At 45.3% G+C, this 14,439-nt stretch overlaps 1 protein-coding gene across 1 annotated transcript in view; it reads right to left on the bottom strand.

The window, feature by feature from the left end:
• BCAS1 (brain enriched myelin associated protein 1) overlaps positions 1–14,439 on the bottom strand; it is a 38,405-nt gene that overhangs the window by 20,660 nt on the left and 3,306 nt on the right. The window contains 4 exon segments of the mRNA XM_072916989.1: positions 470–622; positions 5,634–6,151; positions 13,542–13,623; positions 13,712–13,785. Of these exon segments, the coding sequence (XP_072773090.1) occupies positions 470–622; positions 5,634–6,151; positions 13,542–13,623; positions 13,712–13,780 (822 nt within the window). The 5' untranslated portion in view covers positions 13,781–13,785.

The following is a 14,439-nucleotide window of genomic DNA, read 5'->3' as shown; positions in this document are numbered from 1 at the left end:
GGATGGAAAAGATAAGTTTGAAATCAGCAGGTTTTATTTGCACAAAGGGAAAATACAAATATTGCTTCCCTCAAGTGGGAAAATTGATAACGTAAATATTCCTTGAGAACAATGTAATGGCTATGATGAAAAAGGCCTAGATGGAATATTTACTGTTCAAGCTCATAATCAGTTAATAAAAATTAATTTTTAGAGGTGGTACAAAAGGAATATCAGGCAGAAAGTCTTTGAGGCAGTTAAAATCTGTATCTTTAGGAGTATCTGTAGCTACAGATCTGTATTTTATCTGTATCTGTGTCGAGGTGGAAGTTTCACTGTCCCCCCCACACCCCTCCTCATCCCCCAGGACAGAGAACATTTTACATTTATTTCTCCATTTTTACACGATTTATCCCAATTATCCAATCCCACGGGGGATTTTTGGAAGCAACTGAAACCCCAGGAAGTGGAAAGGAAAGGGAGAACTCACCAGTGTCCTGAGGAAGCTCATGACTGAGCCCTGTCCTGCAGCTGCCTGGGCACTGTCCTGCTCCACCTCTGCCCTCGCAGGTGCTGCAGCAGCCGGGCTCTGGTCACCTGCAGAGTCCTGCCCAAGCTCCTTCTGCCTGCACTCATCTAGCTCCTAAAAAACAAAAAGGGGGCACAGATTGCTGGGTGCCAGCTTGCCTGATTCCCAGTGGAATGCAGAAGTGGCTTTTGTGACTTGCTGGGAGTCACAACAGCAATTCCAACCATTCCTGGCCAGCCCACGGGCAGAACAATCCAGCATTTATCCCTCTGCTGCCCCTCTCTCCCCAGACATTCAGCGCTGCTGCTGCTTTGGGGGACGTTGTTCTCAGCCACAACAAGCCCCAGACTCCACTTTTCTCTTTTCAAGGCTGATCTTGTGAAAAATGGGAGCAAATGCTGAGGTTTTGGCCCTGCCAGTTCCGTGTCTGAGGGTACCATGCAAAGTTGGTTTCTGGTTCTCTATTTTGCCACGTCAGGAATCATTTTTATCTATCAAACACAAACGTGACACACATTAAAAGAAGGAAAAAGGCAACAAATCAAAGGAATTCCTCTTAGCCAGACAGAGCTGCCTCTTCTCTTCATGGAATTACAATTCCCAGAGCCCCAAAAGGTTTTCCAGTGCTCAAGCACTCACAAGTAGGTAATATTAAGGTACTTCTTTTCTGTTTAGACACCTGGGGAAGGGTCAGGTTCTAAAAAACCACTTCTTGAACCAGTTTTAGAGAGTTTGGCACCTTTCATACTGAATTTACCTTTCATTTTGGCCACCTTTGCCTTGAGCAGGCACAGGAAAACTGAAGAAAATTATTGTGCAGGTGAGAGTGACATCAAAGGGTGCCTAAGTGATATCAAAGGTATTTTTCCCTAACCAGCCCATTATAGCTCAGTGCTTTTTTTAGTGGGAAAAATTAGAATAAAAGCATTTTAAAGAACCTTTCCCTGTGCTGGGTGATTAAAATACCACAATAATTGTATAATATGGATTTCTTTATGTCACCAGTGGAAGGAATAGACTTTAAGTGCTTTAAAACTTCAGAGGGATCAGAAGAGCTGGCAGAGGGATCACCCCAGGGCGTGGGGTGGGCAGTGCCAGCAGAACACAGGGAGTTAAAGCAGCCACTGAAATGCCAGAAGGGACCTGTGTGTCCTTCCCCACCCACCCAGCTTGGCCCAGGCAGCAGCAGAGCCCTGCTGGAACGCTCAGCAGGCCCCTGCAGGGTCTCACACAGCACTTTGTGCAGCTGCCAGCCCCAGGCTGGCCCCAGGAACAATCTGTGCCATGCAGGACACGCGTGGCCACGCCAGCCCAGGGTGGCACACACAGAGCTCTGGTGCCATGGAAAATGCTGGCTCTGCTCCACGTGCTCCAGGGACAACTGAGGCAGGAGGAGGAGGAGGAGGAGGAGGAGGAGGAGGAGGAGGAGGAGGAGGAGGAGGCTGATGTGCTGCTAAACAAACCCAGCTGCACAGCCCAAGTGCTTGGTGCCATCAAGCTCTTTAGAGCTGGATGCTATCAAGGAAAAAAAAAAAAAACAACATATTTAATAACTTTTAGGAATTATAGACAAGCCCAAGCCCTGGCCTTGGGATACATTTCAGGAGGGAGCTGCACACAGCTGTTTCCAGCACCTCTGGCTGATGCAGGACATCTCCCTGACAAAGTCACACTGAAGAGAAAGCCACAGCAGACCCTGAGGGTTGGGGCCATCCCAAAATCCCTGAACTCCAAGCTCACAGCTCAGATGTGCCCCATTTGATGAGCCCATTTGAACTCCCTGTGTTCTGCTGGCACTGCCCACCCCACACCCTGGGATGATCCCTCTGCCAGCTCTCCTGATCCCTCTGATGTTTTAAAGCATTTAAAGTCTATTCCTCCCACTGGTGACATAAATAAATCCATATTATACAATTATTGTGTTATTTTAATCACCCAGCACAGGGAAAGGTTCTTTAAAATGCTTTTATTCTATTTTTTTCCCACTGAAAATGAGCCTGCCCTGCTTGAGGATCCCTCTCTGTGATTCCCAAGCTGAGGTTGCAATTGTCTACAGAGAATCACTCCAGTGTGGCCGGGGAGAGGGGCTGTGATCCATCCTGTGCTCCCATGGGAATATTCCTGCAGGAAGAGCACAGGGGCCATCAGCACAGAGAACACACAGCCCCGCAGGATCACGGCTGCAGAGCCACAAAATCACCACAAAAGCCTCTGTGGCAGCTCCCTGCTCAAAGCCCTGGGGGTAAATAATGAAAGAAACCCCAGGAATAACAGAAGATCAGTATTAGGAGTTAATAGACGCTATGTCAATGTTCAATTCGTGTCTTTGAGAAGCTAAATTTGGGGGTAATAAACACCTTAAATGTACTGTAGTTTTAGTTCAGTCATCAGGAAAAAAAAAAACCCAAACATATCAAAAGAATGTATTCCTGCCAGCACTTTTGTTTGCATGAATCATGGCTCAGTGAAACATTTCAGGCATATAATTTATCTTTTCTTTGGCTTACATAGTAAATGCTTCATGAATTCATGAATTCTGCCCTTGTTTTAATTATGCTGTGCTCTGAATGTAGTTTTGTAGACCACAAAAATAAAGAGTGGCTCAGCAAACACAGAATGTTTGTGCAGCTCTTAAGCTACAACTGTGGAGCCTCTCTCTTACTCACCAGCAACGCTGTTTGTTTTGTCTTGGCACTCAGTGCAGGGAAACTTTGCTTTTAGCATTTACAGATACTACAAGTCATAATCCACAAAGAAAAAAGAGAGAGAGAGAAAAAAGAGGAGCTGTTGGCAGCGGTATCTTGATTTTTAGTATGATTATTTGGTAACAGTTTGTAGTTAGTACAGGAACAGTAATTAAATTAGGCTTGGTCATTCTCACATCCTGCAGGAGAATTGGAACTTCAGAGGGAACAGAAGGCAACTGTGCTGCAAGGCAGAGCCACAGCCTTTGTTTTAGGGATTGAGTTAAATTTGGCAACACATTGCAATGTTTAGCTGCAGTGTTTTCCCCAGAAAAGGTGCTTAACTCCTCTCTGCCCCTTCTTTTCATATCTGAAAGAACCAAAGATGAAATTATAGCCCAAAAATTCAAACATAGGTTTAAAATTCCTCTCCCTGTGATCCAGACCTACCATTTCTTTACACAGTGAACCCCAAGTTTGTGATTCCTCAAAGATGTCCATGGTGCAGCTTTAATCACACACCTGGGAGGTGCAGAGGCATTTTTGAGAACCAGACCTGTCCTCAGGAGTGTTCCTGGGTTCCCAAATGCTGCTGGGATCCTGCAGCCACTCCCAGGCAGACCCGGCAGCACCCACAGCTCAGCAGTGCCTGGGATTTCCAGGGTATTCCCAGCAGGCACCTCCAGGATGGGGTTAGGTACGAGAGGCAGAACTGCCAATCAGTAGGAATTAATAAGAAATCCAGGTGTTATTGATATAATAAAGCTTGTATATTGATATAATTATATATTGATATAATGAGCAGTGCTTCCCTGTTTGAACTGGGAGAATGTTTTTGAGTCCCTTCTGTCCCTGATCATGCTCTGCTTCACCTGAGCTTTCCAGAGGACTGTTTGCTCCCAGCAATGTTAAACTCTGAATTTTAGTTAAAACTGCTCCAAAGTGTCCTTTCCTTGGACTTTCACAGCATTCCTTCAGCAGCAGCAGCTGTGACCGTCCCCACTCTGTAAATGAAAGCAGTGTCACTGCAGTGACAGCAAAATAGGAAATGAGAATTTGGCATTTTGGTGGGAAAAGAGACAATTCCTGCAAGCCACGGAATTGTGTGTGACAGTCAAAAATATCTGCAGGAATTCGGGGTGTTGAAAAGCTTCATTCTAAGAGGCTGAACACAGAAGTGCCAGTGTGCCATGAACAGAGGATTCATTTCAAATGATCCACCCTGTTCTGCTTAGGTGCTGAATGCTTTTATGGATTCTCTAAATGTGCATCCTGAGCTGCCTGAAACACCAGCAATGGGAGCACTCCTGAGGGGCAGGAGTGAAAAATGCGACTGTTCCTCTTAAAAATGAACCCTCAGAAATGTATTACAATGTGTAAATTTATACAAGAAATGTGATCTTCAGATTTGAGAAGGTCTACAATAGGGAAGACAAAGATTAAAAAGAAAATAATTTCGCGGCAACTTGCATTGCTGGCAGTGTAAGCAGTGAGTATCCCATGAGTTAAGCTCAACACTACCCAAAGCATCAGTGCTCACCACTTTATTTGTAAGCCTGAACTGACCGATAAAAGCAATTACTAAAGTGGTAATTACACATTGGATTTTCCCTCCTGTTCCTGACATTAGACAGGGTTTCAATTTGATCACCAATTCCTGCACTCCACTTCTCCAGCAGAACTCAGATTTACACCATTATTCCCTTTCAGAGGATGGGCTTTTTCTGTTGTTAGTTACCTGAGAATTACACCTTTGCTGACATCAGATCTGGCAGAAGTGTAAAATCTAAACTTGTATTAACTTTCAGCTCCTTTGAGCAGTGTGCTTTTTCAGTTAAGATTCACAGCTTCTTATATCACATTTTGATCCTGTAAAATCATTTCTAATGAACCATTTTTCCTTGACTAAAACATCACAATAAGCTGGAGTACAAAAAATCACTGCTGCATAATATTCTGTCTTTTGATGAATAGAATATCCAGCATGTAGTGTTCGAGAAGTAGGACTATTTTAAAAATGGCACAAAACACACCAAAGAACTTTTAGAAAACCATCCAATGTCAAACATCCTAAACAAGAAACTGGTTTAATTTCAGGTATTTTTGCTTTCATTTGCAGCTGGCAGTTGGAGCTGTGTTGAGCCAGACTTTCAGAGAATTATAAATTGAATTAAACTGGAGGGCAGGATTTAGTGATGAGACAGAACTTCACTCATGGCCACAGGTTCATCTTCCACACCTCCATCCTGGGCTGTTACCTGTGCTCATTTTAAGGGCAGCACTGGTTCATTCCTACCTCCTTCCTGGGGTGTTACCTGTGCTCATTTTAAGGGCAGCACTGGTTCATTCCCACCCCACGCAGAGTCATCCCACTCTGCCAACAATCCCAATAGGTTTCACCAGTGAAAACGAAATTAAGGCTATTTTATGGAAGCACTTGCCTTGCCCAGCAGGACCGTGTTGGGCACTCCGGCCGCGATGCTCCCGTCGGGAACGTCCAAGCCCTGCCTTCCCTCCTGGGGGTCACTTTGTGTCCTTCCCTTGCCCTTCTCCAGCCTGAAGATCCTGTCGAGGAGCGTCACTTGTCTGCCCTTTGGGGCGGCCACATCGTGTCCCTCAGGCGTCCCCGCGAGCTCGGCGTCCTGGCCCAGCCTGGGATGGGTTCCCTCGACGGTTCCCTGGTGGGGCACAGCCGCCCCGGGCACCTCTGTGCCCTCGCTCGGGGCTTCGTTCAGCGGAGTGGCATCGAGGGTGGCCTCTCGGGGGGCTGGTGGCACCGCTGGCTCCTCAGCACGCCCTGGCACAGCCCAGGGGAAGAACGGCGGGGAGCGGAGCCTGGCAGCCGGCAGGGCTCTGCTGGCAGCGCTCCCAACGCTCTGCCCGCCCGCCCGGGCACCGGGGCCGGGCTCTGCTGGGGGCACGGATGTGTTCTGCTGGCCTGCAGCCACCCTGGCATCCCCTGCAACACAGGGAATGAGGGAATCACCCACGGGCACGGGCAGCTGCTCGTGCTGGGGCTGAGAGCTGCAGAGCACGCTGGAGACCCCGGTGCTGCTGCTCAGCCCCCAGAGCCCATTGCTGCCACCCCTCACTGAAATCAGTGCGAGTTTTATCCTCTGTTCATTCTCCAGAGCTGAAATCAGTGCGAGTTTTATCCTCTGTTCATCCCCCTCACTGAAATCAGTGCGAGTTTTATCCTCTGTTCATTCTCCAGAGCCAATTTCTGACACCCCTCACTGAATCTGTGTGAATTTTACCCTCTGCTCGTCCCTCAGAGCTGATTGCTGCCGCCCCTCACTGAAATCAGTGCAAGTTTTACCCTCTGTTCATCCCCCTCACTGAAATCAGTGTGAGTTTTACCCTCTGGTCATCCCCCAAAGCTGATTTCTGCCACCCCTCTCTGAAATCAGTGCGAATTTTACCTTCTCCTTATCCCCCAGAGCTGATTTTTGCCACCCCTCACTGAATCAGTGTGAATTTTACCCTCTGCTCAACTCCCAGAGCTGATTTCTGCCCCCTGCCCTCACTGAAATCAGTGTGAATTTACAAGCTCTTTGCAGCATCAAAGTCAGATTCCAGCCCTGTTTGCCACTACCCAGCCCAGTGGCCAGCAAATTAAAATCAGTGATATGCAAAAAAAAAACCCAAAATCCAATAAATCTCAAGGCAGTTCTATATCAATATATCACCTGCTCCTCTGTCAAACCTAAAGAAACAAAAGGAAGATCTCATTTCCTGCAGCCTGCTCTCCTCACTGCAGCTCCTACCTGCACTTCTCCTCTGCCTGTGGGTTATTTTGAGCCTGATTTGAATAGTGATAAATCACAGGTTTCATATCCTTGCATTTCTCTTTACATTTCTTCTCTCACAAACTGTGGCTCAGAATCACATTTCCTCCCCCAAAACTCACACTGATCATTCCATGTGTACACATGGGGCCATCACACCTCAGATGCAGAAACCCTTTTGATTTAAAAGTATCTTTTATGATTTCATAAAACAATGGGACTTTGATAGGATAGTTGAGGTGAAAATCCCTGGTATGGGATTCACAGGCAGGAAAAGGCAGCTCCTGCTTTACACAAGACAAAAGAAACAAGAGACAAAAGAAAAATAATCTTGCTTGGATCTGTTTTGTGGCTGGGAGGCAGAACCAGAGCTGATGTGGTGTGAAACCCCAATAAAAAAGGGTCTTGTCGAGAGGTAAATCTTACAGCTCCCCCTGAGCTTCAGCTTCTCTTCCCTACTTGGACTGGAATATGGATCTGATTTCCCTGTCAGTCATCACCACATTTCAAGGATGAATTTAGATGTATTTAATTATTACTGTGGAAAACTGACAGGCTCAAACTGACTTGCTGAATTAGAACAGGAAAATTGTCAGTTTCAATGTAAAATTGAAATTATTTTAAATTATAATTGTAATAGTCTAGTCAATATTATGCCTTTCACATTTTCCTTTAAGAGAAAGAAAACCCCAGATACAAAAAAAAACCTAAAACTGATTGAAACACATCTTCCACACAGCACAGATCTTAAGTGGGAGATTCTTTGAGATTAGGAAAACAGAACAATTTTAGAGCCCAGCTTTCAAAGCTACCCCTTGGCTTTTCACAGCAAAATTTCCCCAAGCTTCCCACCTCCCCAGGGATTGTGGATAACCCCAAAAACATCAGCAGGTCCTGGGCTGATGTGTCTGTCTCCATCACACTTTCCTTTGACTAAAACATCACAATAAACTGGAGTACAAAAAATTGCTGCTGCATAATAATCCTTCTTTTGATGAATAGGATATCCAGCATGTAGTGTTCAAGAAGTAGGACTATTTTAAAAATGGCACAAAACACACCGAAGGACTTTTAGAAAACCATCCAGTGTGTAACATCCTAAAGCACAAGAAACTGGTTTAGTTTCAGGTATTTTTGCTTTCATTTGCAGCTGGCAGTTGGAGCTGTGTTGTCCAAACCTTTCAGAGAATTATAAATTGAATTAAACCAGAGGTCAGGATTTAGTGATGAGACAGAGCTTCACTCGTGGCCACAGGTTCATCTTCCACACCTCCATCCTGGGCTGTTACCTGAGGTCATTTTAAGGGCAGCACCCAGGGATCCTGGGCACACCCAGCAGCAGAGCAGAGCCCAGGGCCCAGCCTGGAGATTTATTTTATTTTATTTTATGTTCCACAGCTTTAATTCCACGGCTGAGTGTTCCCCCTGCACCACAGCCCAGGCTGCCCTGATGAGCAGGAGGTGGGGTTTTCCATAAACCCCAGGACCATGGAATGATGTGGTTGGGAGGGACCTTGGGGACCATCTCACGCCACCCTGCCATGGCAGGGACACCTCCCACTGTCCCAGGGTGTTCCAGCCTGGCCTTGGGCACTGCCAGGGATCCAGAGCCTCACCACCCTCACAAGGAAGGATTTTTTCTTAATATCCAATCTAAACCTATTCTCTGGCAGTTTGAAGCCATTCCCTGTGTCCTGTCCCTCCATCCCTTGGAAATCCTCTCTCTCCATCTTTCCTGCAGCTCCTCCAGGCCGCCCTGAGCTCACCCCAAAGCTTCTCCTGTGCAGGTGAACAATCCCAGCTGTGCCAGCAGAGCTGCTCCATCCCTCTGCCCATCCTGGTGCCTTCCCCAGCAGCTCCAGGTCCTGCCTGTGCAGTGGGGCAGTGCTGGGATGTGCCAGCATCACCTCCAGGGACTTCACCCGGACATCTGCCAGCAGCAGAGGCACAGCTGGCACCGTCAGGGCAGTGGTGACAGCACCACAGCTGCCCCCTGCACCCCACAGCTGCCCCCTGCACCCCACAGCTGCACCCCACAGCTGCCAGGACCCTGCACCCCACAGCTGCACCCCACAGCTGCCAGGACCCTGCACCCCACAGCTGCCAGGACCCTGCCTCCCAACTTGGATCATTCATAATGAGCCTTTTGCTCCCTCTTTTTTGGGTGTTTTGGGCAGAGCTCCTCAGCACAGCCTGCTCTGGCCAGGCAAAGACATTTCCACTTTCTGGGCATACATGAATTTTATTTTTTCCTGGTTTCTTCTGCTGCTGTTCCTGTAAGGAAGCAGCTCCACTGGCAGAAATCCTGGGGCAGCAATATCCTCCTGTGAGATTTCATCAGCAGCAGTTTCGATTTCAATGTCCTGACAGGCACAGCAAAAAGTGCAAATCACAGCTACTCCAGCACCTATTTAGACACTCAGCTGGGGCCACTAAGGATCAGCTGTAGTTTCCTGAGCCTCCTGTAGTAATGTTTGAAAAAGAACTTCTAATTATAGTTGGAAACTTGGGAAGGAAGCAAAAATCAAAAAACTAAAGAAAGGAGAAACAACATCCATTGGAAAATACTTGTAAGAGATGCTGAACTTCTGCTTTATGTAACAGATAACAAATGAACCACAGGAAAACTGGCTTTGGCTCAAAAATAGGGATATAAGCTCAGCACTGAGAAAACCAGCGAAGCAAGCAGCAGCCCAGGAACCTATGGAGCTGCTTTTATCTCAAATTATCATGGAAGGAATGGAAGCCCTGGAAAATGTCACTGCCATGGGCTCTGCTGGGTGTGTGTTGTGTCAGAGAGCTCCAGCTGCTGCGAGGAAATTCTGCTCAGGCAGAAGCAGAGCAGATCCCACCAGCGCTGGGCTGGGTTCAACAGCCACAGCAAAATGAGGGACAAAAGCCTTGAAATTCCAGTATTTGGGTGAAAAGCGTGTTTTATTTTTGTTTTTAAAGACACAAAAGTGCCATTTTTTTTTTTTTTTCAGATTTATTCCTCAATCCAGAGGCAGAATCGCAAAGATAAGCAAAACCCAAATTCTAGGCCAGGACTTCGAGCAGATCAAAGCTGCTCATTATGCCTGAGATTAAAAGCTGCTCCGAGATGAAAATCAATACACAATTTACAGGTTGCATTTCAGACTACTGCTCAGGCACTTGCCTTTCAACTCTTTAACAAAAGGCAGTCACACTCCAGAAGATCTGTCTCTCTTTCCCCTTCCCTTCATCAGGGTGTGTTAAAAAGGAAATTTTGTGGCTACACAAAGTCCCTCTTCTGTAAGAACACTTTTTTCCTCCTGGAATTTAGCAAATTAGACCAATATTTTTTCCTTGACTTAGTAAAAAATAGAGAAGATCAATGGTTAATGCAATATCACAGAAATATGGAATGATTTGTCTTGGAAGGGACCTTAAAGCTCATCTCATTCCTCTCTTTTGAGTACAAGCCAGCCACAAACAAATATTTTGCTTAGCCATGGAATTAGAGCCACACAGCACTTTTTTTTCTCCCCTGGTGTTCAGATAATTGTGGAGAAAATATTTTAATGGCCATGAAGAAGCCATTAAGGACTACAAGGCAACATTTGGCACCAGGAATTCCAGCAGTGCAGGGCAGCACAGGGCACAACAGCCCTGAATGAATTTCTGCAGCAAATACAAATCCAAAATGACAAATCCAAATTACAATAGTATTATTAATAATAATATATGATTATTACAATAATAAACCACTCCTCCTTCCTTAAAACCAGGAGGAACACACCAATATTCTTTTTGTCATCTTGCTCTACCATTCCATGCAAATCAATTTTTGTTCCAAGAATCACCTGGTTTCACTAATTTAATTTACATTGTTATTTAAAAAATACTTTAAAAAACATGCAGATTTCCAGAAATTAATGGAAATAGCAGGAGAGTGCCAGAAGCAAAATTAGGAACAATCATTCTCTAAAAACATCCCTAAAATCCTTCACATTTCAGGCCTTACAGGCGCAGCAGCTGCTGCAATCAGGATTTGCTGAATGGGATTTATCCTCTGGGACAAAGGAGCTGCATCTTCACTCAGCCTTTCTCCTTTGTAATCTTTTTAATCCCTTTGTAACTCTTTGTAGGAGCAGGTCGTTGTTTCAGTCTGCCTGGAATTACCACCCAAGCCCCCAGGAATTGGGAATTTTCCTGGTTTGTCCTCCTGCTGCATTTCTGCTCTGTGCTGTGCAAATCAGAGACACAAAACTCCAATTTCGACCTTCCTCCCTTCACCTGTTGCTCACCGAGTGCTTTTATTACTAAAAGTACAACAAAGTTCCCTTTCTTCAGCTCTGGCTCCCCCAATATCCTCATTTCACACCCCAAAACTGCTATTTATTGCAGTATTTTAGAAATACAACCATGTTTTCACAGTAATAACTTCCATCACTTGTATTTCTCCAAAATCTTGATTACTGTGCACAAACATGGAGATTTCAATGGTATCACAATGATTTTAAACTGCTTTACAAACGGGAAAAAAAGTCAAAATACAAGAAATATCAACACAGCAACATCTAATTTTTCAACTTGCTACTTAAGCTGATTTAGCAGTTACATTAATTAGGTAATCCATTTAAGTAAAGCAGTCCCATATGCTTCGTTTTAGGTATGAGGAATAAAATGTACATGTATTTTCTAGGTCTTCAGGCAGTGAAAATCATCTGGCTTTTATTTCCTCCTCAGAACTCCGCTGGTTTACACCAAAAAAAAAAAGAAAAACCACAGAGAGAGGCTTTGCTGGTAGGCAACTGCTTAAAGTGACCTATGGTGGGATGGCACTGGGAAATTTGGGTCATGGAGCAGAAATTCTGGGCTGTTATCAGAACCATCTGCATATCCCCACACCAGCTTTGATTATTTTTACCTAAATTTAGATTTTTCAACTGCCTGTGACAGACTGAGAGGGTTTTCTTGACAACAAATCATAAAGTATTTTTCTCAGCATGGGGTTATAAAGTATTTTCTTTGCTGATAAGATTGAAGAGGAAATGTTGGGGTTTATTTATTCTGAAAAGAGAAGAAACTGCGGTGCTGCTGCTTGGAAAGGCTCCAAAGCCAACAAGGGATGGGAGGAGGAATTAAGGAGGTGTGAAAAGAAAGAAGAGCCACGTGCCTGTGGATGGGAGCAACTGCCCTTGAATATATGGAGATAACTTCGAAAAACCACTTGGAAATGCGATTTTTTTTTAATGCTCAGCAGGTTTTTGAGGGGGGCAGCGCTGGAAGTGGGGCTCAGGGTCCTCACTGGGGTGCTCACCTACAAAACCAGTTCCCTCTGACCCCACCCAAACTGGTGAAATAATGGGATTAACTCACTCAACAAATGCTTTGCTCACAGCCCATCAACTGTTCTACACCCAGTTTATCCATAAAAGGGACAGAGTTTATTTAATTAGTGTGCAGGGAAAGAATGAATTGCTGAGCTTCAGTCTAAATTCTCTAGAATTCGAGCTCAGGAGCTGCATTTTGTTGAACAGCTTGATTTGGTAATGAAGATCTCACTGGAAATTCTAGATGGACTATGCTCTCTTCAGGAAGGGCTGCAACCTCCAAAATGAGAGCAGGGATGGTTTCTGTACATTAAATACTCACTAAGGCCCAGCTCAGGAGCAGAAGAGGCCAAATGTAATTCTAATTTAACAACTTCACTGCAGCTTTAATGCCTGCCCCTTTCTGCTTCTCTTTTCCCAGCCAATCACTATTTTAAAATTAAAAACAAGACAGAAAAATTCTCTCTATATATTTAATTATTAATAAATAACTGCTCAGTGTATGTCAAATCAAAGCAATGCCCCTGCTTGAGAACACAGGACCAGAAAAGAGAGAACAAGATTGAAATGCTCAGATGGATAAGGATTCTATCATCAGGAAGGCATTTCTACAGTTTCAGTTGTTGGAAATTGCTGCTGAAAAGATCAGAAATATGGATTCATATTTAAAAATGCAGAGCTGGTTAATACACAGCCAGGTAATGGATTTTTTTAAATCCCTTTCCAATACATGAACTGTTCTCTTCTTGTAAAACATTTCCTGTGTCCCCCAGAAACCCCAAACCTCTCCAAGAGTCCATGATCCCCCTGCCCTGATGCCACTACTTCATTTTGTCCTTTCCAAGAGCCTAAATTTGGGTTCCTTGCAGCAACAATTCCCCCAGGGCTTGCAGGAGACACAAATTGCACCAGGAATTCCCCCAGAGCCTGGGCAGAGTTTGTCACAAACCTGGCAGGGACCAGCACCAAAGCATCCCTGCCTGCTGATGCTCCACATAAACCCCCTCCCATGTAAATCCATTTTTTGGGGCCCAGGGCAGAACCAAGTCCCCAGAAGTATTACCCAGCACGCAGAGAACGTTGGAAATAATTCCTTATTTTTCTTTTTGTTGTATGTAAACTTTGCAGCTTCTGTGGAGCTACGTTTCCCAGTCAGAGCTAGAACATGGGTTCATCCCTTAATGCAAAGCCATGCAGCAATATTTATTGTTCCTTCAGGCCAAACCTCCCCCAGGGCACTTCCAACCCCCGTCCCGGTCCATACCTTCACCGTTCACTGCCAGGGGAGGGGTCTGGACAAACACCACAGATCCATTGGTAAGACTTTCAGGAGACTCCGAGAGAGGCTGAAATAACCAACAGAGTTTTTAGGACATCAAAGGGGTGAAAACTGCCCTGGCAGCAGCCAGGGGAGGTGGGAGAGGGGTTGCTCACCTGGTAACTCTTCACTGTGCAGGTGCTGTCATCCTCAGCTTCCTCTGGCACACTCAGGTTATTGCCCATAGCTCCTGTGAGGTGCAGGAGAGAAAAACCCCAAATAAAATTAACCTTTTTCTGTCATTAACATGAATTCACCACCTAATTCTCATTTAGAGACAGCCAGTGGGGCCAGGCTGTTAAAATCCCTAAAATCCCACTGCCTTCCCAAAAATGGCACAAGCCAACAAACTTTTCTTGTTGGTGGAGGCAAACTGGCTGCAGCGTTCCTCGGGGCTCAGGGGTGCAGTCAGCTGCTGAGCAAGCCTAAAACCTGTGCAGGAATTGCAACAGCTTGTGTATTCTCATTTGGGTTTTATTTCACTAAAAGCAGAGGGAAGGAAAAGAGGCAGCACGGAAAGGGATCACACGTGGGAACTCTGAACTGCAGCCTGTGTACGATTTCACATAAATCTTCCGAGGGATTGTTTTGATATTAAGAGGAAAAGAAAAACAAATATATTTGGGGGATTTTCTTTTCTTGTCCCTTTATTTTAAAATGCATTTATGTACCCTCTGATCTTGCTCTGTAAATTCATTGGGGCCAAGCACTCCCTGGAAATGGAGGAAGAGCAAAGCAGACCCAAGTCAAGAGGGGAGTTCCTATTGACTTGGGATATAAATGTGTGTTTGCTGTTAAAATACCCAAATAAACAATGAGGAGAAAGTCTCCCGAGCCACACCTG

Source organism: Taeniopygia guttata, chromosome 20, assembly GCF_048771995.1.
Source record: "Taeniopygia guttata chromosome 20, bTaeGut7.mat, whole genome shotgun sequence".
Taxonomy (NCBI): domain Eukaryota; kingdom Metazoa; phylum Chordata; class Aves; order Passeriformes; family Estrildidae; genus Taeniopygia; species Taeniopygia guttata.
The sequence above is the reverse complement of the archived record's forward strand: the minus strand, read 5'-3'. Positions and strand labels throughout refer to the sequence as shown.